The 23,049-nt window shown below is 35.2% G+C and overlaps 2 protein-coding genes across 3 annotated transcripts in view; one reads left to right on the forward strand and one right to left on the reverse strand.

The window, feature by feature from the left end:
* Window positions 1-4,356, reverse strand: part of LOC149799874 (glyoxalase domain-containing protein 4-like) — a 32,287-nt gene extending 27,931 nt beyond the window's left edge. For both annotated transcript variants that reach the window (XM_089959314.1, XM_089959313.1), the window contains exon 1: window positions 4,218-4,356. In XM_089959314.1, the coding sequence (XP_089815440.1) occupies window positions 4,218-4,307 (90 nt within the window). In that variant the 5' untranslated portion in view covers window positions 4,308-4,356. The remainder of the gene's footprint in view (window positions 1-4,217) is intronic.
* A 135-nt stretch (window positions 4,357-4,491) lies between these two features.
* Window positions 4,492-18,557, forward strand: LOC149799875 (rRNA methyltransferase 3, mitochondrial-like). The gene is made up of 4 exons (XM_089959312.1): window positions 4,492-4,868; window positions 8,689-8,933; window positions 9,451-9,609; window positions 17,539-18,557. Exons 1-4 carry the CDS (start codon window positions 4,492-4,494, stop codon window positions 18,471-18,473), a joined length of 1,716 nt encoding a protein of 571 aa, XP_089815438.1. The 3' UTR covers window positions 18,474-18,557.
* The last annotated feature ends 4,492 nt before the right edge of the window (window positions 18,558-23,049 follow it).

The following is a 23,049-nucleotide window of genomic DNA, read 5'->3' on the forward strand; positions in this document are numbered from 1 at the left end:
CAGGGATCAAACCTGCATCCAAAGTTGATGCTCTAACCACTTGGCCACCATAAAATAAATAATACATTAGATGTTCAGAAACAATAAAAGCATACAGTGCTACAAAGAAAGATAATTAAACTATATTTCATCCTTCTAATGAGATACCACCACCATTTTCATTGTTACCCTTTTATTTATTACAATACTGTCAACAAGATTGGCACAATATGGTTATTAAATTGAACTGAATCAGATAATAATTCTGACTGTATGCCAGTTTCATTATTGTAATATAAGCTTTATTCAGCATTATTATTACATATTATTTCATGCAGGATCAATATACAATGTCCTGTTCCCACAAACATTTTAAGTCTTGACAACTCTATCATTTCTAAAACTTAAAGTGGTCCAATTCAATTGTACACAATGGTGAATGAGCTGCTTTGAAAATACTTTACCATTAAATTGGCAACCTAAGATAAACTGTCTTCCTTTTATTTGTGTACAGAATTATGGATTTTGTTTCCTTAAATGCAGGTATGAACTGCCCAATGGTCCAACTCAGCCTGTAATATGGACCAAATAGGCCTTTTTCAAATCAGCCATGGTCCAAATCATCCTAAACCCTTCTGAAATGCAGATCCAAATTGGAACACAGTCTCATTTCTGAAGGCAAGTTTACTCAATTTACAAAGCAAATGCATGCCAGAGATAAAACAATGTGATTGCTATTTTCTGAAATGGTCAAATATTTTAAGACCCACTCACAATAAAAATTTACATCTGACACTTGTCAAGAATTTTTTTTAAAAATGTCTGGGAAAAATGGCTTGTTTACTATGTACAATTGATAAGTAAAATAAAATTTTATTACTTTACTTCATAAAAAATTTATGAGCAATGTATACTATATCATAAGATGCAGACTGGACAATCAAATATAATTTACAATATATATTTCCTTAAATGTTACAGACCAGCAATATTTAAGAACAAGCAAAACATTAGCAATTATATTGCAATCTTGGTATCTCAAGCAGCTAAAATGAATTATAATGCATAGTTTTTTGCCTGTGTGCTTTTTTCTTTTTATTTCTCAAATGTCTTGTGTAATGCCGACAGCATGGCCGTGCAGTGTATAGGAACACCGAAATGCACAGACACACCCGAATGCACTGATCACATTGTGCATTTCAAACTTAGTAGTATTTAATATGTCACAACACTTGAATAATCCCAAATGAGACACAAATACAAGACTGCAATCACATCTCTTTCCCATGCATCCAGTCTCCAGTTTTTGCAATGATTACTGAGACACGCCTGACTGAAATACTCAAAGTGATTATCAGTAAACATCAGATATATGATACTTGTGCCGCATTCTTTCCTTCACTCATAAAATGTATGCTGTTTGATGAATGCCCATTATTCATAGATCTCACATTAAGCTTTTTGAACCAACAGTAAAAAGAAGTTCCTTTGCTCTCATGTTACATTTTTGTAACAGTTCTCAATTCCATAATTGGACTTGTCTTTGTGTATGTATTTACGATTTGTATGTGATTGTTTTCTTTTCTTGAATGTCCAATACATGAAAGCAATCGAGCTTCTTTACACTGTTGGTTCAAAGCAGTGTAAGTTAATAGACACATAATTGACTAAACTTGTGATCTGGACCGACAACAAAACAGCAGTGGTCAAAGCCATAACGACCGCATTTCCAGATTCAACTCATGTCTTATGCACCAGATACCATCACGAAAAAACTACATGCAGACTTAAAGGCAATGCTATTGACACAAACAACCAAAATATTGTTTTGGTCAAATTATTGTATTTGGAGGAAATTTGGACACTGATGACACAATTTTCTTTGAAGAGGAATGTGATAACTTAGAGACTTTCTGTCGTAAAGTTTCTTCACACTTTATTGACTACTTTCAGTCATTACTGAGAAAACAGTTGCTGACCTAGGTAAATGGACCAACACAACTGGATTTGACCAACGACAAATGGACCAGCTACAACAGCAAGTCTGTTAATCACACATTAAAGCAGATTGTAGAGTGGAAATCGAAGCCTTTGACTGGATGTATTTTATTTAAACGACTTGGTGGATGAACATTTCAAAGACTTCAGATGTCATTAACACGAACAAGTCAATACCGACTCACCAACAGTCAGTCAAATTTCAAAACCAGAATGGATGGCACAAACTACCAAAGTCAAAAACTGTACAAAATTCTTTTCAGAAGCTTCATTCTTACAGACAGTATATACGTGGCACCATCAGATGGACAGTCAGAAATCGTGGTTCTGAGGACACAGGGAAAGAAACCAGTACAAAAAAATGGAAAATAAATGAATGAACAGTGACAAATAAAAAGAATAAGACAAAGAAATAGCTTAATTTTAGATATGGTATATTGCAACAAACAAACTTTTTGTCGCATGGTAATTTCTGTGATCCTGTGTATAAACCTATAATGTACTATTAATTTGTTTGAATCAGCTCACTATTTTCAAAATATTTTTCAATACGCAGCAAATCAACTATCTGATTGCTAATAAGTTGATATCTTTAAATGCCCACATTTCTTGATCATGTTCAAATTTCATATTAATAAGATTTATATTATAATTTTATGATTGGTTAAGTGATGCAGGTTACATAAACATGTATATACTAGAACAGGGTGGTCATCTTCTTCAACCCGTGGAACACATGAACCAGAATTATAAAGTTGGTCGGCCATGCATGTTGACTTAGATTTAATTATGGAACTAATTCTGTATGAGTGCAGGCTATACAAAAGACTCCTGCAGGCCACATTTGGCCTGCAGGACTGCAGTAGGAAAACCCTGTACTTGAAAATTGTTCTTTGGAATATATAGTATGGCAACATGTTAATTACTTAGTAATGAATGATATATATATATATATAACACTCCGGTGGCCTAGTGGTTAGAGCGTCCGCCTCAAAAGCGGGAGGTCGTGGGTTCAATCCCCAGCTGAGTCATACCAGAGACTTAAAAAATGGTACAAACAGCTGACTCGCTTGGCATTCAGCATTAACAGGTTAGTGTTAGGACTGGTTGGCCTGGTGTCAGGAAAATGTGCATGGGTGTGACATCATGCTTCATGTATGAGGCACGATGCCCCAGTGCTAGACATCACTATAAACTGCCACATTGCAGACATCGTAGCGATATGACTGAACAATTTTAAAGCTATGTTAAAAATAAAAATCACACACACACACACACACACACAGAGATATATATATATATATATATATATATATATATTCACAAGGTTGTATGGTGAGGCCAAAGTCCTATCAGTTTGTTGCTATATTTAATCTTATGTACTCTTTGAGTAGGCACATCAGTCTTGCCTTATTTGTATAATAACTTTTAAACATTTGTGTGTTATATGAAACAAATACATTTTGAAATATGTTCCAAAAATTGTCTTTATGTATTAACCCCATTTCTGCCAATATCCAGTATCCCATACTTTCTTCCAAAAGCAGAATAGGTTTCAAATACAGTCAATGATAGACAGAAATGATATGATCTGCCATTCTCAATGTTTATTTGCATTTAGACCATTATCAGACACGAGTCATGATTATAGTTACACTTAAAATATACAACTGTTTCACCTGCTGGTTTGCACAAATCTCACAAATCCCGGAACTTAAGATAATAAGAATAATGTAATTATTAAAAGCTGAAGCATTAAACTCGTGTATAAATAGGAATACTCTGTTAATATTACATTTTTTTACTTTCCAAACTGTCACCAAAATGCGCAGGTTCCAGCTTCTTTAACATTTGATGTTGCATCACTTGCGTAAAGAAAGTACATAATAATTTATTATATAACTAATACTAAATTAAACATACACAACCAATATACACTATGGTATATCATTATAACTGAAGTGCGTTTCGGTGTTTGGTTGGTTGTTGTTGTTTTGGGTTTTCTGCGTTCCGGCGATTCGGCGCGTTTCGGTGTTTCTATGCACCCATGGCCATGAACCGTAATAAATTTAATCTTTTACGTCTGATCACAGGATTCTGACGTTTTATCACTACAGTACAATGAAATCTCTGACAACACGAAACCATCTCATCGGTACTACAAATTCGTGTTGTCAGAGATCGTATCGTACTTTACTGATAAAACGTCAGACTTCTGTGGTCTACTGAATGCAACTTACTTTCATTCCCAATACATCTCTGAAAAATGATGTCGTTTCAGTTCTGTTTCCAACTTTGAAAACAAAGTGCAAAGGTCTTCTAGAAGACATTCCTGGAAAAGAAATTTCGATGATATTTTAGAAAATTGAGTTTTTACGCAACGTAGCAGAATGTTTACTCTGCTCTCAATTATATCACGTGTTTAACTAAACCCTCTTATGCGGAACACCATTTAGAAAGGGCATGTAAAAGGTGTAAAGGAAAATTGTGAAGTGTAGCCGATAAAGTGCTAATATGGCAGCCTCCATTAAAGCATGGTTGGTCAGATTTTCTTTGCAAAATGGATATCTTTTGTTGAAGAGACATTATGCAAGGGATTATAGAAGACGTTTAGTACGTGTAGTTAAACCAGAAGATGAAGTAAAAATGTTAAAAAATGCTGGTATGAAGATCCGTGACCCAAAGTCTGATCCCTACGCAACTGCAAGCGACATGGACCTCACAGTTCAAGAACAGCTAAAAATACAGAAGGACATGGCCAAATCATTAAAAAGCGTAAGAATGGAGCGTATAATAAATAAGCCATCAGATGCTACAGTGCAAGCAGAGAAACAAAAATCTAAGGCAAAATTTCAGTACGAGACAATGCAGGCAGGAGACAAAACGTTCGGGTAAGTAATAATAGCCGGTATATGGAGAACTCGCCAAACTGAGAACTCGTTCCAAATGGTTGGAAAAGTCACCCCAAAACATGTCATCCCGAAAACTATTTAATATTTATCTTTGAAATAAATACGTTATTTAAAAGATGGAATTGTGTACCTTAGAACAATACTGTTAGGAAAAAAAAAGATGTTGCCACATGGTGGTTAACGCATTATTTGACTACACAAATGATGTATCTTATTATCTGGTATTGACTCTCCTGTACAAGGAAGCAAATTGCATACCTATGTAACTCCTGATGGTTTCGGAAGAGAAACTGAAACGAAGTCAGACCCAGAAAACAAAAAAAAAACAAGGAAGAATATTTCACTCGGAAAATGGAAGAACTAGGTGTCGGTGCATTGTTGAATAAATGTTCTAGATTATATTCTGCACCTGTATCTAGTCCTACAGTCTTAAGACTTGACGCTGATATTTATGTTGTGGGTATCAAGGTCTGACAGCCTAACTAACAGCGCTTTGTAGCATGTTTTGATGTCGACTAACATTGTTACAAAAGTCAAATTTTCAGGAATATTTCAAACAACTGACATCTAAAATAACAACACTTTTCTGCAAAGTAAAGTCATAATTTTTTACTCAGACTTTACTTACTCTGATGTCTTTTCTCCAATAAATTCAAATTCTCACAAAAGAAATTGACCTATTTTCAAGCTTTGTTGGCCTAAATTTCAGTTGGCTGGAAAGTGATGAAAGCAGGGAATGCCGAAATCGGGTTAAGTTGACATATTATTCTTTAATGAAATGAATAAGAATATATTATGCCTATTAGAACTGTAAGCAACGGTTCGTTTTGTTCAAGAAACCTATCCCCAACTTGTACCTACTTGAACTTACTTTGGCATACCTCGACTACTGTCGCATTGCAGCAAAATCAAATATATGTCAATGGAACGTGAAAACACATCCATTTGCTAGTATCATATTTTCATTCCATCAGGATAAAGACAGCACATTAAGTATATTACACTTAAATTGTGGAAGATAAACAGTATATTGCCATGTTTGTTTGATATTCCTGAAACTTTGATTACTCATTCCCATGTCAATGACACTGGAACATAATATGCAAGGCCGTTATTTGGATAGTAAGACATAGCACCTAAACAACATCAACATGTGGTATGTCTTTCATGTAGAACTACACCTGTATCCTAATTCTGTTTTATTATGTTTGTCCTTCCAACATAATGGTGCAAATGTCATCATGGCAACGTATATATTCCTTTTTTGTCATTTGGTAAATTTAGGTAACTTAATAGATATATGCAGTGATATCAAAATCATTATCAAATTTGTAGAGATCTTACTTTTCCTCAGACATCAACTAAAACAACAGGAACACTTGTTTAAAAATACAAAAAGCTCATATCATTGTTTTGAACTCATATATAAACACTTTTGTTCTTGAGCTATTTGACAAAATCTATGTACGTTTAACAAAACAAATACAAAATATACTGGGTGGCCGAGTGGTCTAAAGCGCTCTCCTCTGCGGCTCAGTGCCATCTCACCTCTGTCTTTGTGGGTTCGAATCTCGGATTCAGCCAATGTGGGTATGTGAGAAAGCTTGCCAGTAGCTTCTTGTGGGTTGGTGGTTCTTTCCGGGGTTTTCCCAGGTTCTTCTTCCACCATTAGTACTGACCACCATGTATAGCCTATCATTTGCTGAAAAATGGCTTTAAACCTAAAACAACAACAACAACAAAATATACTAATATTGAAGAAAATGTTTTAATAGCTTCATTTTGTTCAAGATATTTATCATCCTTTCTACCAATTTCAGCCTTCCTGGCTTCCATTGCAGTCCAGCCAACTGAAATATAGGTCAGCAAAAATTGAAAATGCGTCCATTTGCTTTGTGAGAATTTGAATTTATTTGAATAAAAAGATCAGAGTAAGTAAAGTCCACCTAAATCAACATCACTTTATTTTGTGGAAAAGCTTTGTGCTGCCAAGTTTGTGGTCTCAATCTGATGTCATTTATCATCAGAACATGCTACACATTTAGGCAGAAAGACATAGCACCAAATCATAAATAACATGTGATATGTATTGCTTTTGTAGGACACTTGGCATGGCAGCCCATGTTGACACTTTTATGCAAATGAAATTCCTGTTGCTTTAGTTTGCAGACATGATTTTTCTCGGTTTTAAAGCGGAATTCCTCTTTTCTCCTGACTTTTTTTATTTATTATGTCCGATCCAGGTTTTTTAAACGGTCTGTTTGTTCCAGTTTCGCAACGACCCTTGTAACGTATTTACGCCATATATTAGTTAGCCCACGACTCTCATAAAGAGTATTCTGATTGGTCAAAAGTTGAAATTCATCCAGTGAAACTGATGGCAATGGAAAGAAGAAGCAAGCTTACAAAAAATGGCATCCTGAGTTGTTGAGAGACCATGATACGAGAAGTTTAGATAAAGGTTTAAAAAATGTATGGGAATGGCTTTAGCGAAAAATCAATGGAAATTTAGTTGGTCAGTTTATAAGAAAACTGAATGCTCGAGGACTGGCATTTTGTGACCTCTGCTATAAAGATATAAATTATGAAAGTCTGGAACAGATGTAGCCCTCTGTCAAAATGTGTGCACTGCATGTCGCCAACACAAGCTGTAGCTTGAAAGGAAAAAGATTTGTTGAGAAGGAAAAGAAACAATTGCACATTGAGCCAACAAGATCATTGGTGACAAAAAGGAAGGCTAAAGAAAACATTGATAAAGCCGCAAAAAGAGCTCTACTGGCATGTCAACAGGTTTTGTCCAGTGGACAAAAAGACAAGTGAATATATGGGGTTATTTGTATACAGGTGATGTATTTGGGTGTTTATTTTACAAATCTGTTATGAAAAGAGAGAAGTGTGATATCTTGGCAGCAAAAGATGCCTAATTATTGACTTAATTACAATATGAAATAACTTAAGCACTAATAGTATTGAAGAACAAATTCATGTGACATTAAATATTGTGAAATTATTGAAAATATTTGGTAAGTTTGTTAGTTTTTCAAATGATTATTTTGTTATATATTATGATCATAAGTTGCACCAGGAGCAGCTTTTCATGAGTGTAAAATGCCATCGGCCCCCTGGACCCCCTGATCATTGGCGCTGCCCCTTGATACCACGGTGTGGGTAGACCACCAAACCCCCCTTTAAGATTTTCAGCTTTTTTTTATGCAAGACCGAAATCATGTCTGAGTTTGAATTTTCTTACACGATTGTCTTTTTCAAATTAATTCAAATTCTGACAGGCAAATGGATGTGTTTTCAAGCTCTTTTCACTTGCATTTTATTTGAATGAAATGCGGTTGCAGAAGAGAATGCCAAAATTGGATCAAGTTGAAGGATATTTCTTTAACAGAACAAAAAATATATTAATATTAAAGAAAGTGTTTGGATGGCTGTGTTTCTTTCAAGATGCTTATTATCCTTTTAAACAATTTGTAGAAAAGCATGAATATGGGCTGCCAAGTATGTGATATATTAATATAAATTTAGCCTCTGTGAGATTAGTTCAATATTTTGACAGGAATAAAACACATGTACAGCTATTGCATATATTTTTCCCTTCTTAAACCTGCTTCATTTTGACTTTGCAAAATGATAATCTTGCACAAACCTGGTATGAGGGACCAGATGTCTTTAGAGACCACTTTTTCTTGGCAGAAGTGATGGTCTCACAAGACAGGTTTTACTGTATACTTGTTTAAACCTGGTTAGAAGTCATCCAGCATTGTAATAGATTTTGTGTTTCTCATTTCAGACAAATTGTCCTTGGAGCTAGGTCGAAGAAAAATCGTGAAAAAACAGGAGAAATCATACTGGAGGGAAAATCATTGATATTGGATGCTCTGAAAGCTGGGGCTACAATGAAATATCTCTTTTTTAGTAGTCAGGATGCCATGGGAAATTTTCCTGCTAAATATCACGAGGGTGTGAAAATTATAAAGGTCTCCTATCAGGATATCAAAATTTGGTCTGATACACAAACACCAACAGGAATTTTAGGTAAATCACAGTGACCTCTCTCCATGAATTATGTCGAAATTGGATTCTTGTCATGGTATTTCTAGAGGGTTGGTCCCAGACAGCTAAAGTGCCTTTCATTAATTTCTTTGTATTGACTCAAATTGAAATCAAGGGGTGATCCACTTGTGAATATCTGGGTTGAATATGCACAGTTTAACAAGGCCATTTAATGCACTGCTAATTAATCATACCAAACTTGTTTCATTTGAAGTGTTTTGATTGGCTGATAATTCAGCACAATATGCAGTAGAGCAGAAATAGAACTCTTACACCAGAAACAATTCATAGTGACCACAGAGAGCATGCATGGCTAGATAAAGTGATTTAAGTAGGTTAGAGCATGCCTGGCTTATTTTAAAACATGAAAAATGCACTTGTCCCAGGCTAATGCTTTGGAGAATTTTACCTGTCACTTTCGAAAAAATGAGGGTTCTGGAAATCAGGGAATGGGATTTTATTAGCATTGTCTCTATGTCCTTTTTGTTTTTTCAAACAGGTGTGTTTGATTTGCCCAAGCATGGTGAAGCCTTGTTCATGACTCCTGACCCTCTGCCTGTCAGCTTAATATGTGACAAGATCATTGATCCAGGAAACTTGGGCACCCTACTTAGATCTGCTGCTGCTGTGGGATGTAGTCGTGTTCTTCTAACTAAAGGTGAAGTTTGATTGCATAAAGTAATTCATTAATACCAGGGTTCGAATTTAACCCAAATTTCTTTGTAGCCAGAAGGACTAGTATACTGAGAAATTAACTAGTCCTGCCAAATCTTTACTAGTCCTGTCTATTAAACAATTTCACACACTTGTATTGAGATTAACAACAATTTTATTTCACAAATAGCATTATCATATGAAATACAGAAGTAAAAATCCTGCTTCAAGTCATCAGTCAATTCACATTTCTTGTTTCTCAAGATAACCTGGATCCAATTCCAGAAAGGGATCCAGGTTCCTTTCTTGTCCTCTACCTGCACTCAGGGTCCATATGGGGTTTGTTCTGGTCTCCTTACCCATCTCCATAAAACATTGCAGTGCAGTGGTGATCACCTTCAGGATCCCTTCTGCCTTCTCTACAATATCAATTGCCAGGAAGGGTTATTTAATTTCTCCTCCTTTGCGAATTCTAATATATACAATTTCCTCCTCCTGAATTGGAGTTTCAGTACAACCATCGCACACTACTGCAAGAAACATTGTTTCATTCACACCTTTGAAAAATTTCTGCATTTCATTTTCAACCATATAGTGAGTAAATGTAACAACCTGTTTATCATTCATATAAGACTCTCAAACATCAACTCCTTTCATCTCATCCAGCTGACAAATTCATATAAATGTGGTATCTGCATAGCTGCTTTTCTCTCTGAACTCTTTGTGTTGCCCACAGCTTTCATGTACGTTTACCGATTCAGTTTTAAAGTTCGAACAACCAGCAACAAAACGGGATGTTTTCTGTTTGTTTTTGCGAATTCCGTACACCAGTTAGACCGCATTATGAAAGTTACTAGTTCGACCAGAAATCTACTAGCCTCAGGCTAGCGGACTACCACTAATTTCGAGCCCTGAATACATATTACCTAAAACTGGACTTGGAAATACACCTTCCCTTACAATTTGTAGCTCGGCTGGTCATGAAAAAGTCTGTTTAATCATTGAAAATTTCTTCAATTTGTTCAGACCTCTTGCCAAATCTGGAATTTACATGTAGGAATACAAATATAAAACTGAATATATATATATATATATATATATATATATATATATATATATATATATATGTATACTTTTTTTTCAAACTATAATAAATAATTGGATGGACGAAATGATGTTCCAGTTACCTGTTGGAGTGATTTGCTTTTGCTTTATTGGCGTGCATTTTAGTTATGTTTTTTTATTCTTCTATATTTCTACTAAACATACTAATTAACAACATAACATTTGGAGACAATTTAATTTTCTTTTTGCAAGTTTTATTTAGGAGTGCTTGAAAACTCCTTAAAACAAATTCCTGTGTAACGTGAACCATGGCTGTGTCCGCTCTGCCTGAATCACTGAAAACCTTGCTGTACTAACTAGAAATATAGTTGTCATGATGATCATTGAAAACCTTGCTGTACTGACTAGAAATATAGTTGTCATGATGATCACTGAAAACCTTGCTGTACTGACTAGAAATATAGTTGTCATGATGATCAATGAAAACCTTGCTGTACAGACTAGAAATATAGTTGTCATGATGATCACTGAAAACCTTGCTGTACTGACTAGAAATATAGTTGGCATGATGATCACTGAAAACCTTTCTGTACTAACTAGAAATATAGTTGGCATGATGATCACTGAAAACCTTGCTGTACTGACTAGAAATATAGTTGGCATGATGATCACTGAAAACCTTGCTGTACTGACTAGAAATATAGTTGTTATAATGATCTCTGAAAACCTTGCTGTACTGACTAGAAATTTAGTTGTCATGATGATCACTGAAAACCTTGCTGTACTGACTAGAAATATAGTTGTCATGATGATCACTGAAAACCTTGCTGTACAGACTAGAAATATAGTTGGCATGATGATTACTGAAAACCTTGCTGTACTGACTAGAAATATAGTTGGCATGATGATCACTGAAAACCTTGCTGTACTAACTAGAAATATAGTTGGCATGATGATCACTGAAAACCTTGCTGTACTGACTAGAAATATAGTTATCATGATGATCACTGAAAACCTTTCTGTACTTGACTAGAAATATAGTTGTCAGGATGATCACTGAAAACCTTGCTGTACTGACTAGAAATATAGTTGTCAGGATGATCACTGAAAACCTTGCTGTCCTGACTAGAAATATAGTTGTCATGATGATCACTGAAAACCTTGCTGTACAGACTAGAAATATAGTTGTCATGATGATTATCATGAAAGAAATTATTTGTCTACTTTTTCTGAATGGATGATCATATAGACAGTTGATTTTCACTAAAAGACTTTAATAGGACATGTAGAAGGATCTACAAACCCACTTGCCCAACTCCCAGAACAAATTTGGTTTGGGCAAGCTTAAGATTGCAAAGTACTTAACCCATGGACAGGTCTAAAAAAATTAAGAGTGGGATACTAGTTGCAAGAAATTGTATTTAACATCAGTACTTGGGGTAAAATCCATGAACACTAGCTCTATACAATTTTACTGATACGGGATTGTGTTGGGTTATTATTCATTTATGCTCTGAAAATATTTTATAAAATGTGATTTCACCACGCTTCATATATCAGTAACTTTATTTAACATTTATATATTGCACATTCTTCTACAACATATCTGGCCACACTTTCTTTCATTTATTTGTATGACATTTTGTAGTCAGTGTTTAGGCCAGTCTCATATTTTCTTGCAAAGACATGATAATTTGATTGCTTTCTGTTTAAAGCAAATAAGGAATAAATATTTATATTTTAACTTATCAGTTACATATTGATCATGATATTTATATGTACCTGGGATTCATTGACAAGTTGGCCTCTGGCACTTTCTCATTTTGCTGATTCTAAACAATCTGCATTTCAAAGATTGTCTTGATGCCTGTTGCTGATTAATTGATAATTTCTTTGACATAATTGTTTGGAAATAAAATGCATCTCTAACAAGTAACCAGCAACTGTATTTTGTTCAAAATTGTATTGATGGTGCAAAAATGTATACCCACAAATGGTGTTTATGATCTGTTTATGTGACAATAACAGGAGAATGGTGCATACTTACTGTATCAAATATGGCTGCTATTACACAAATAGAAAAGCCTTTAAAAATTCTTCCATTAAAAGATCACACATGCAACTTGGGTCAAATGTGACAGAAAACATAAAATCCTTTCAGATTTATACAGTGATGCTGTTCTGCCATTACTACAAGTAGAACAAATGTTTATGCGGCTGTAAAGACTGCTGAACAGAAGTTGACTAATCATGAAACAAAGTGTTATGGCATAGGAGCCTCTCAGTGTTGGACAGATGATGCTGATGTGGATGAAGATATAAAATCTAGAGATGTCATGAAACATTTGTTATCATAACATATGCAATGTACAGCACTGGAAGAAATTTTCAGCAGGCTAATTAATGCAAGGGAAGTTACGTATGATATGGATTACAGGGATGGTCCTGGCTTTTAAAAAGCTGTCGCCAAAATAATCGCCAACCTCAATATTTTGTCGCCAATTTTCAAAAAGTGTCGCCAAAAAAAGTAGTGTACATTTTTCCAAGTGTTAATTTAGTCTATTAATGTAACAGGCAATGAAAATTACAAAAGATGGATTAGTTAATACTTTAATTACAACAAGCATTAACAAAATGTTACAAAGTGTTACATGAAGATCCGTCGCGATTTTAGGGCTGCCCACTTGTTGAATGCAGTTTCAAAGTCTAATTTTTCACATCTGTACATGCTGATTCTCATTAAATTCTCGAGAGATGAGATGCAGAGCTTATTTCTGATGTCAGTTTTTATGAGGTTCATCTTACTGAATCCACATTCACAGTCCTCAGTGCTGACAGGTGACACCAGTAGTCTCTCAGCAGCCCCCCCCCCCCCTTTATGGCTAGCTTCACAAAGCTTGTAGCGAATTGCTTCCAAAATCCCAAGAATGATCACTGAATGCTGTATAAATTTTCTCGACAAGAAAAATAGGATCTCCATTCCCACGAATGAAACTTACACGAGTCAACACCTGGCAATATTGGACCGTATATATAAGCGTAAATTCACACCCAGTTTAGGGATTCTTTCACTCCTGTATTTTGAGAAATAAATAATTATTATTAATTATGCAAAACTGGTTTTTTTTTTTTTTTTTTGCTATTTCTTGTTGCGGAGTTTAAGTCTCTGCAGCCGTAACACGGGACTGATGGCAAAAGGAAAAGATCAATAAGTAAAATGCTGCACTGGCGACAGATGTAATTGTGATTGAGATTTTTTTCCATTTACTTTGCATTTATACACAGTAGTCGGTACTTCAAAGGTTATCAGTTTTCTATGAAGGTTCAGCAAAATTATTGTATTGGTATATGTATAAAAAAAAACACAGAAGGATTAGCCATACAATTAATTGTATCTGTTCTATTCGCATCTTCAGAAGTCGGTCAGTTGTAGGTATAGTGCGGTAGCATGATTGACTGTATCGCAGCATACAGTACTCAGCCCAGATGTCAGCATAAGCAGATTATGATGTAACAATGCACTGTAAAGATAGGGTTGTCAATAAGAACAAAGGATCGTTTGTGTAACAGATTGATTCCAATGCATTGCTTAGTCAAGTTTATGGCTTCCTTTCGTTCTGGCTTTAAATTTATTCAGTCCAAATCCATGATTGTATGTACAAATTAAATAACCAAAAAGTATGTCGCCAAAAAAATCGCCAGATGGGATATTTTTGTCGCCAATAAGGAAAAAAAATCGCAATTTGCGACATTGGCGAAGCCCAGGACGATCCCTGGGATTATATTGAGTTACAGATTTGGGGATATGCAGAGCTCTTTCTATTGCAGAAAAATTAAAAATAGTTTTAAAATATTTTAAAATACAAGATATAAGAATTTCAGTAGAAAACAATATCAAATAACAGTAATATATGTTGGGATTAATAATTTATAATTTAAGTGGAAAAATATAAACTAATGATATAACAAGTAATACTCAAAGTTTTTAATAAGTAGTTAGCATGCTGGTTTGATTCCCTAACCAAGTTGTGTTGGCTGTTGTGACCTTTGATGGCAGAAATTTACACCCCTTGTAATAGCCAGTTAGCGTTTATATTTTAAGGATGGGGGCTGTGAATAGTTTCTGATATATGTATTCATGTCAAATACCCAGGGGAAATCTATGGGATAATGCATAATGTATAAACGACTTGCCCTTTTTATGCTGAGAAAGTCATCCTGTAAATGCATATGGTCTGACATACAGACATGAAATAACACCAGCATTAATAGACATACAAATAAATGACAACAACATTAATAGACACGAAGTATGTGATCCAGACTTTTCTGTTCCTCTTCAGTTTCAAAACATGTATGAATCTGTATTTATATGTTAACTGCTGAAATGACTAATGTTAGACTCACTTGTGCCTGTCATTTTTGTTTTGTGGTGGGGGGTTATTTCGCCAAGTTGATGAACCTACTGACATGTAAATGTGCATTCCCAAATGAATTTTTACTGTCCATTGTTTTGAGAAGGGTGTGCGTCATGTTTTAATCTGTACCAGGTTGTCAGCATGATACTTGTAACTTGTTTTCATTATGTTTATATAAAATTGGATTAAAAAATCAGTTACTGACTTATTTTAAAACGGAATGGGGGGAGAAGAAATGTGACATATCAAATATACCACATTTAATTTACGCATTGTTGTGTGATCAAACTTTGTAGCAATTGTGCCCTTGCGGTGTCCAAAACCTTGGTGCTCTTTTTTATACATCTGATAGAATGCAACTCTCTGAAAGAGCTAATGTGATGGATTAAAAGTGTGGATGGCGTTACTTATGAAAGCGAGGTGACAAAGAACATGCACATGCAATTATTCTTGAGATCAAAACAATCATTCGGCATTGTAATATCCTTGTTTGTTAAGATCTAACATATAACCCATACACTATACATCTTATGTCTATTTAGGGGAAGCCAGCTTACAACTTAAAAGGGCCTAAGAAACACACAAAGACATCTATTTGTGATGGTTTCAAAAGGCTAAACAAGGACTATGGGAACAGATTTTGTCTTATACTTCATTTTGCTCCTGGGATTTTGCCTGTACCCCATTCCTAGCAGCTACTAGCAAGTGTTGCACTACATTTCAAAATAAACACTTTGTGTGGTGCTCTACAGATTTGTATTTTGCATAGGGTTAGGATTTTAAAGAAAAAGAATTTCCCTGGCTTTTCTCACTGGTTATACTGGCTATTTAAAAAAGACCTTGTATATCTTAGGTATAATGCAAAGAACCTTTAGTTCCCATTATTTTGGTGTATGATTGATGGGTGTACTATGGGTTATAGAATATACAGCTTGGCCTTACTTCAGATGTGCACCTTTCAAAAAAGTGCTAGCTCTGCTTGGTAAATTGTATAAAAAAGAGCCGGTAACATTTTTTACTTTTTATATATTTGGTAATTCATTCATTGCACTTTCAGAAGCTGGTATTGTCTAGTCTGGCAAAATTCATTTGCCCTATTTTAATAGCTGCTATGTATAGTGTACTTTAGGCTAATTCAGGTGGTTTTTTGAACACAAGGGAGCAATCATTTTAGTTAGCAGTGTGCTTAAATCATGTAAAATTTCCAAAAGTACAATGTCCAAAAGAAATATCATCCACATTACATTAATGTAGCCTAGAGGTATGCCAACATTCTCTCCATTGTGCATGTTTCAAATGCGAATTACTTCACCTTACATATGTCACTCTCTGAAAAGTACATATTATCTGGTGAGCGCCCCCTTGATTGAAAATGTGTCTTCTCACAGAATCATATGATATAAAACTAAGAAAATATAACTGATACTTTTTGAAGGTGCCAACTTCATCTACACAGAAGTCAGTGGCTGCTTATGCCATAAACCAAGTGATCTGTTTGAAAAAATGTAGCTTTCTTTGTCACTTTTTTCAAGCACCAGTCGAGTGACATTTTTATTTTGAAGTCAACCAATAACACTTTATAATAATGACCAGTCAGGATGATGTTGAACGTCACTGTTATAATTTAGCACTGATCTTTCAAAATAAATATTAACTTCAGGATGAAAATAATTTTTGTTGAAAAAATTACATTTGAACCTATTGAATGGTCTTAGAACTGTAATGTTTATAACAGTATTTAATTTAAAAGAAACTATAAACTGTTCTAGCAGCACAAAAACTTTGCTGTGTATGAAAGCCACATGTGTATTTTACACTTCAAGATTTCTTTTTTTTTTTTTAAATGCATCTTTGTAATAAAATGTGTTTATTACAGTGTATGGGTAATGCAAATATTAATTGGGTTTTTTTCAAACACAGTTTTTTTTTATATCTGAATGATGCCAGTTAAATAACTTGGGGCTCGGGTGTAAAATTAAGAGTGGATTTATTCAGACTAAGCATATGGGTATATCTTGTATGTATCCAAGATGATTTCTTGGATCTTCTACCAGTGGCATTAGGATCAAGGTCAATGACCATGTTATTGTTGTATTGCATTTTTCTGTAAAATTGTTTAGGAATAACAGGTGTGAGAAAAACACTCTCTTTGGATTCCATTAAATACTCCTTACCCAGTAGAGAAACAGTTCCTTCATGGAGCTCTTCTTTACCATACCATAATCAGCAAACTAGATACTGTTAATGGATAAATTAGCCATTAACAGATAATTATTAATATGACACATACTGTGTGAAATGTTAAAATTGGTTTTCAAACACATTATTAAATACTAATAGGAAACTTAAATTGAAAACCGGTCACCATTTGATTCATCACTTTGTTTCAGAATAAAGTTCTAAATGATCTTTCTTCATAATGTAACGTTTATGTGTTTTGTAATCTGTAGGTTGTGTGGATGTCTGGGGATCAAAAGTACTACAAGCTGGAGCAGGGAGTCATTTCCGTGTACCTATTATCACAGATGTCACCTGGGATGTCATTAAGAGTTATCTCCCTTCTTCATGCAGAGTATATCTTGCAGAAACAAGGCAACCATCCCCAAGGCTTTTGAAAAAATTGCAGGGAGATGAAGAAAGTATTGAAAAATTTATGGGAGAAGAATCCGACTTTTCAGATGGGGAGGAGGATCATATAACAGAATCAGAAGAAGAACTTGCTGCCCACTCGGACTTGGACAATGAAACAACAGAAACCTCTGATATTGACTCAGATGAGGAAGAGGAAGACTCTGTCACAAAGTTAAAACATTATGAAAAAGCTCCATTATCTGTTTCAGCATACGATAAGATAGACTATACTACTGACCCTGTAGCTATTGTGGTTGGTGATGAATCAGTTGGTGTTTCGCCAGAAGCTAGAAAGTTGGCTTTCCACTATTATGGACAGTGCATAACAATTCCAATAACTTCTGGTGTGTATGGTCTGAATTCGTCAGTGACTGGAAGTATTGTTCTTTATGAAATAAACCGACAAATTAGTAGTAAACGAAATACTGGTATGGAGAAGCAAAGTGAACAAACACAGCATGCTAAACAAACTGAACAAATAAGTGAGAAACAGGCCGTACAAATAAGTCAGAAACCAACTAAACAAAGTGAACAAATAAGTGAGAAACATGCTGTACAGATGAGTAAGAAACCAACTAAACAAAGTCAACAAATAAGTGAGAAACAAGCTGTACAAATAAGTAAGAAACCAGCTAAACAAAGTCAACAAATAAGTGGAAAAGAAACTAAACAGTCAGATAAAGAGAAACTTTATAAAAAATCAAAGGTTGACAAACAAAATGTACAAAGGATAGAAAAACTAAAGCCAAAATGAGGAAGAAGAATTTAGCAGGGTGTCTTTATGAAATTTTCTTTCCATTTCAGATCTTGATATTAATTAAAATATCTTCAAACGTGATTTGTTATTTTTTTTCAGTGCTTGTTATTTGCGATGCAGTGGATCATGTTAGAACATCAATTTTTCCCATAGTCTGCACGTCTGTTAACAATTTTGTTCTTGCACAAAATATAAATTTAGTCATCTGCAGTCAACTGTAGGCAAACTTTGTAAATAGCATGCAGTTGAGTTAAGGGAGAAACTTCTTGAGTTTAGGTCTTATGTTTAAGGTCAAAGTGACCAAAGGAGCAAAAGTGGCACCCACATTATAACAATAGCATCACCAACCTGGCCAAAGCCTTGGATGGTTTCCACATGGGATAAGGCAAAATGCAAATGATTGTGAGCCAAAAGTCACTATCAGAAGAAAGAAAAATGTTTTTGGCCTAATAACCATAGTTACATAAGACATGTCTTTGTCCACTTGTTTAGATTACTTACACATAAGCTGGGTTCAAGCTTGAATTGAATTTTACGGTGAAGTGACCTCCTTTTGGACAAAATAGATTAACGTGAAAACAGGACAGGAAAAAGTGTTGTGTGTGTGCTTGGTTATCTTGTTGAAATGTGTCCTTGATTCCTTCCAATTTTTAGTTAATGATTTGATCTATGTACCTCATTACTGCATGTATTCATCAATGTTGAACTTGAGCATTCAAGTTGATCAGAAGCACTCAGGTTTATCGGCACAAATCAGGTGCAAGGAAGAAAATATGGCACTATGCATAAAGAGTGATCTAATTGAGGAAGGTGGATTTTCTTGAAATTAACACTTCATTTAGTACTGCAATTCAGTGATAGGATTCCAATTTATGACTTAAATATCTGTTTTCATACTTGTAATAACATGTGTTGATTTGGATTTTGTTTGTTGCCTCTTTTCAAACTTTCACTTAAATGAGTGACATAATAAAACAACCGTGACCTTACTGTGCTTCTCAGATTTCACAATGTAGCATTGTTCTGAACATTTCTGACCTAAATAATTTTATTTTTAGGCTAAATCTTTTATCACATAATATTTAAGTCTTTACAAGTATTGTAATTTTTCTTTAATTTATGTGCACATTATTGAATATTTTCGTTAATTTATGTGCACATTGTATATTTTATATAATTTATGTACACGATGCATCCGTAAACAATGTCCAGAAAGAGGTACTTCCAAGACACTGACATCTGTCATGTTTTGTCCTTTAGAGGTTCGTTTATAGTTTTAAACTGATTTTCTAAAGAAACTTATGCAGGGAATTTTGAAAATGTACTTTTAAAAAGTGGTACTTTTACTGATTCTATTTTTAAAATAATTTCTATTTACATCTAGATGTTTTAACACCCATTGGTAAATTTTTGTCATAAGATGATAAGTTCCAGAAATTGGGTCAGCATTTTCTTGCAGGAGAAAGATTTAATGGTCATTCAGATATTAAAACACATGCCTGCAATTTTGCCTTGGGTTACAAAACAGACTTATTGGCTGGCGGGGCCCCGAGTGGCAGAGTGGTCTAAAGCGTTCGCCGTTACGGATCACTGCCATCTCACCTCTGTCTGCGCCGGTTCAAGTCTCAGATTCAGCCAATGTAGATATGTGAGAAAGCATGCCAGTAGCTTCTCATGGGTCAGTGGTTCTTTCCGGGGTTTTCCCGGATTCTTCCTCCACCATTAATACTGGCCGCCATATATAGCCTATCGTGTGCTGAAAATTGGCGTTAAACCCCATAACAACTTATTGGCTGAGTTGAGGTAGCATCTCAGAAGTCTTCAATTACTGTCACACATCAGTGTACCTGTGGCAGAAATGACCAGGAAAAGTCATTTTCTCAGACCTTATAGAAGAAAGCAAAATTTGCATTTTTTCTATGACTTAGTTACCCATTTGTTTGTTATCATTACCTCTGATACAGTAAAAAGGTTATGTGTTTATGTTATTGTAACTTAATGGAAATTGCTTGTGCAACAATAATTTTTGTTCTATAGTAAGTTGCTTGAACAAACCTTTGTCTATGTTTACACCTGGGTAAGGGTTTAGTGGTAAGAGCATCCACCTTGGATGCGGGAGGTTGTGGGTTCAATTACTGGCTGAGTCATACCAAAGACTTACAAAAATGGTACTTAAGCTGCCTCGCTAGGTGCTCAGCATTAAGAGGTTAGTGTTAGGACTGGTCCACCTGGTATCAGGATAATGTGACTGGGTGGGACATCATGGCATGATGCCCCATTGCTAGACATCACCATTAACTCCGACACTGCAGACATCATAGCGATAAGACTTAAAGCTACGTTAAAAATCTAAGTCACATACACCTGGGAAAGAAAATAAACAATAGATTTGGGGTCCAGAGTTCAGAGACCAAGGTTATTTAGAGTCTAATAAGAAAATATTGGTTTTTGAAAATTAGTTTTGTTCCAGACCACATTACAGGACCAAAGGTCAAGGACATTGAGACCAGATGGTCATTACTGGTCTGAATGCTAATCATATCAGCTTGTGCCAACATTGAAGACTAGTAAAAGAGGGGCAGTGATATGATGCACCCATACACTCTACTTTGAATCAAGTTTTTTTTCACTAACGGCTGTAGAAAATGCATTTGCATGACCTAGTTACATGTATTATATTTTGGTAAGTTTTATATTGGTGTTTAATTTGGCTAAATGCGTTAGTGCATATGCGACAGTAGCTCTGAAATGGAGCTAAAGGAGGATGCAGGAATATTACCAGTTTGGGTCATCTACCATGATGCGTCCTTGGTCAAGGCACTTTACATCATTGCCTCAGCGCTCAGTTACCTATATGTAATTCTCTGCTGTAAAACACCAAACTGAGACATGTTCAGACTAACCAGCTTGTGCAGTTGAAAAGATGGTGCTCTCTCCACTTTGACTGAAATTGAAACTTTTGGCAAAACTGATTCTAAATCATAAGTGTAAATTGTATAAGATCAGGATCCATTGCCTAGCCCATAAACCAAGCCCTAGAATTCACAGGATCCATTGCCTAGCCCATAAACCAAGCCCTAGAATTCACAGGATCCATTGCCTAGCCCATAAACCAAGCCCTAGAATTCACAGGATCCATTGCCTAGCCCATAAACCAAGCCCTAGAATTCACAGGATCCATTACCTAGCCCATAAACCAAGCCCTAGAATTCAGAGGATCCATTGCCTTGCCCATCAACCAAGCCCTAGAATTCACAGGATCCATTGCCTAGCCCATCAACCAAGCCCTAGAATTCACAGGATCCATTGCCTAGCCCATAAACCAAGCCCTAGAATTCACAGGATCCATTGCCTAGCCCATAAACCAAGCCCTAGAATTCACAGGATCCATTGCCTAGCCCATAAACCAAGCCCTAGAATTCACAGGATCCATTGCCTAGCCCATAAACCAAGCCCATGAATTCAGCCCACTAAATGAACCTACAGTCTGTCAAAGGTTTTTGAGTCGCCACCAGTATTTCTGAAATGTGTTACCAGAACATGTGTTGTGGGAGCTTTCTATTGATGCATGTTTTGCAATTTTCAAATTTTAGATTTTATTTTGTTGTGTCCAGTTGTAAAATACATGAAATAATAATGTCTCTATTATACTGTCAGGTATGAAATCACTGAAATGATCTTATTACAGGTAAGACTAGCTAAATCTTTCAGTTGATTATACTCATATAGATGTATCTACTGTCTGTCAGCTCTAAGAGTAACCGTGAGACAGAAAAAGAATGTGATATTGGAAAGCTCATAATTGTGAGATACCAAGTCAGGTAATCTACAGTAATTGATGGTAATTTGTTGTCAGATACATAAAAAGTTGACGATTCCTCACACAAAATATGGACAAGAGGAGAGTGAAAATATAAGTTACGTGCTTAGTAAAATATAACACTTATCATTGAATGTGGTTAACAAACTACCTATTATAAGACACAGTAATGTGGTAATGGGGCTTTTTGGGATTCTGGGTATTGTTATAGGTCATGGCCTTCAATACCCTATCACTGGATGGTTACTAATGTCACCCGTCACTTGTAAGTCCATGCACCAAAGATTAATAGACCAAAACTAATTGTCAGACAACAAGGAAAAACAAAGGTGAAATATAATAATTTATTTTGATGATTTTTACCAAGCAAAACTTGGCGGATAACCAGTTGATCCCTAGTGTGCTTAAGTCTTATTATTCTTATGCAGTAAAAGCCAGCGGATAGCAAATTAATCACTGCTTAAGTTATTTATAACTCTGATTTATAAAAATCAGCAGCTTGCCAATGATCACTAGTGCACATAAGTCATTAACTGACAAAGAACACACTATGACATAATTTACAAGGTCAAGTATTCAGTCTATATGTTACTGATGGTCACTACACTGCACACAATTCTGCACAGTTGCGGAAATAAGATTTCGCCGCTACATAGTGTGACAGTGAAATATTTTCTGTTGGTATAGACTGTATTCTATACTGGCAGATATTTTATGCCGACTTTATAGAAAATATTTTGTATTAAAGAATTA

The sequence above is a fragment of the Sinohyriopsis cumingii genome, chromosome 5 (assembly GCF_028554795.1).
Source record: "Sinohyriopsis cumingii isolate HCF-2022 chromosome 5, ASM2855479v2, whole genome shotgun sequence".
Lineage (NCBI taxonomy): Eukaryota > Metazoa > Mollusca > Bivalvia > Unionida > Unionidae > Sinohyriopsis > Sinohyriopsis cumingii.

Bases quoted from the DNA above. Each gene is read 5' to 3' on its own strand.
- LOC149799875 (XM_089959312.1), top strand. From the start codon at position 4,492: ATGGCAGCCTCCATTAAAGCATGGTTGGTCAGATTTTCTTTGCAAAAT. The intron at 8,934-9,450 runs GTAAATCACAGT...TTTTTCAAACAG, and splicing joins AACACCAACAGGAATTTTAG to GTGTGTTTGATTTGCCCAAG. The intron at 9,610-17,538 runs GTGAAGTTTGAT...TGTAATCTGTAG, and splicing joins TCGTGTTCTTCTAACTAAAG to GTTGTGTGGATGTCTGGGGA.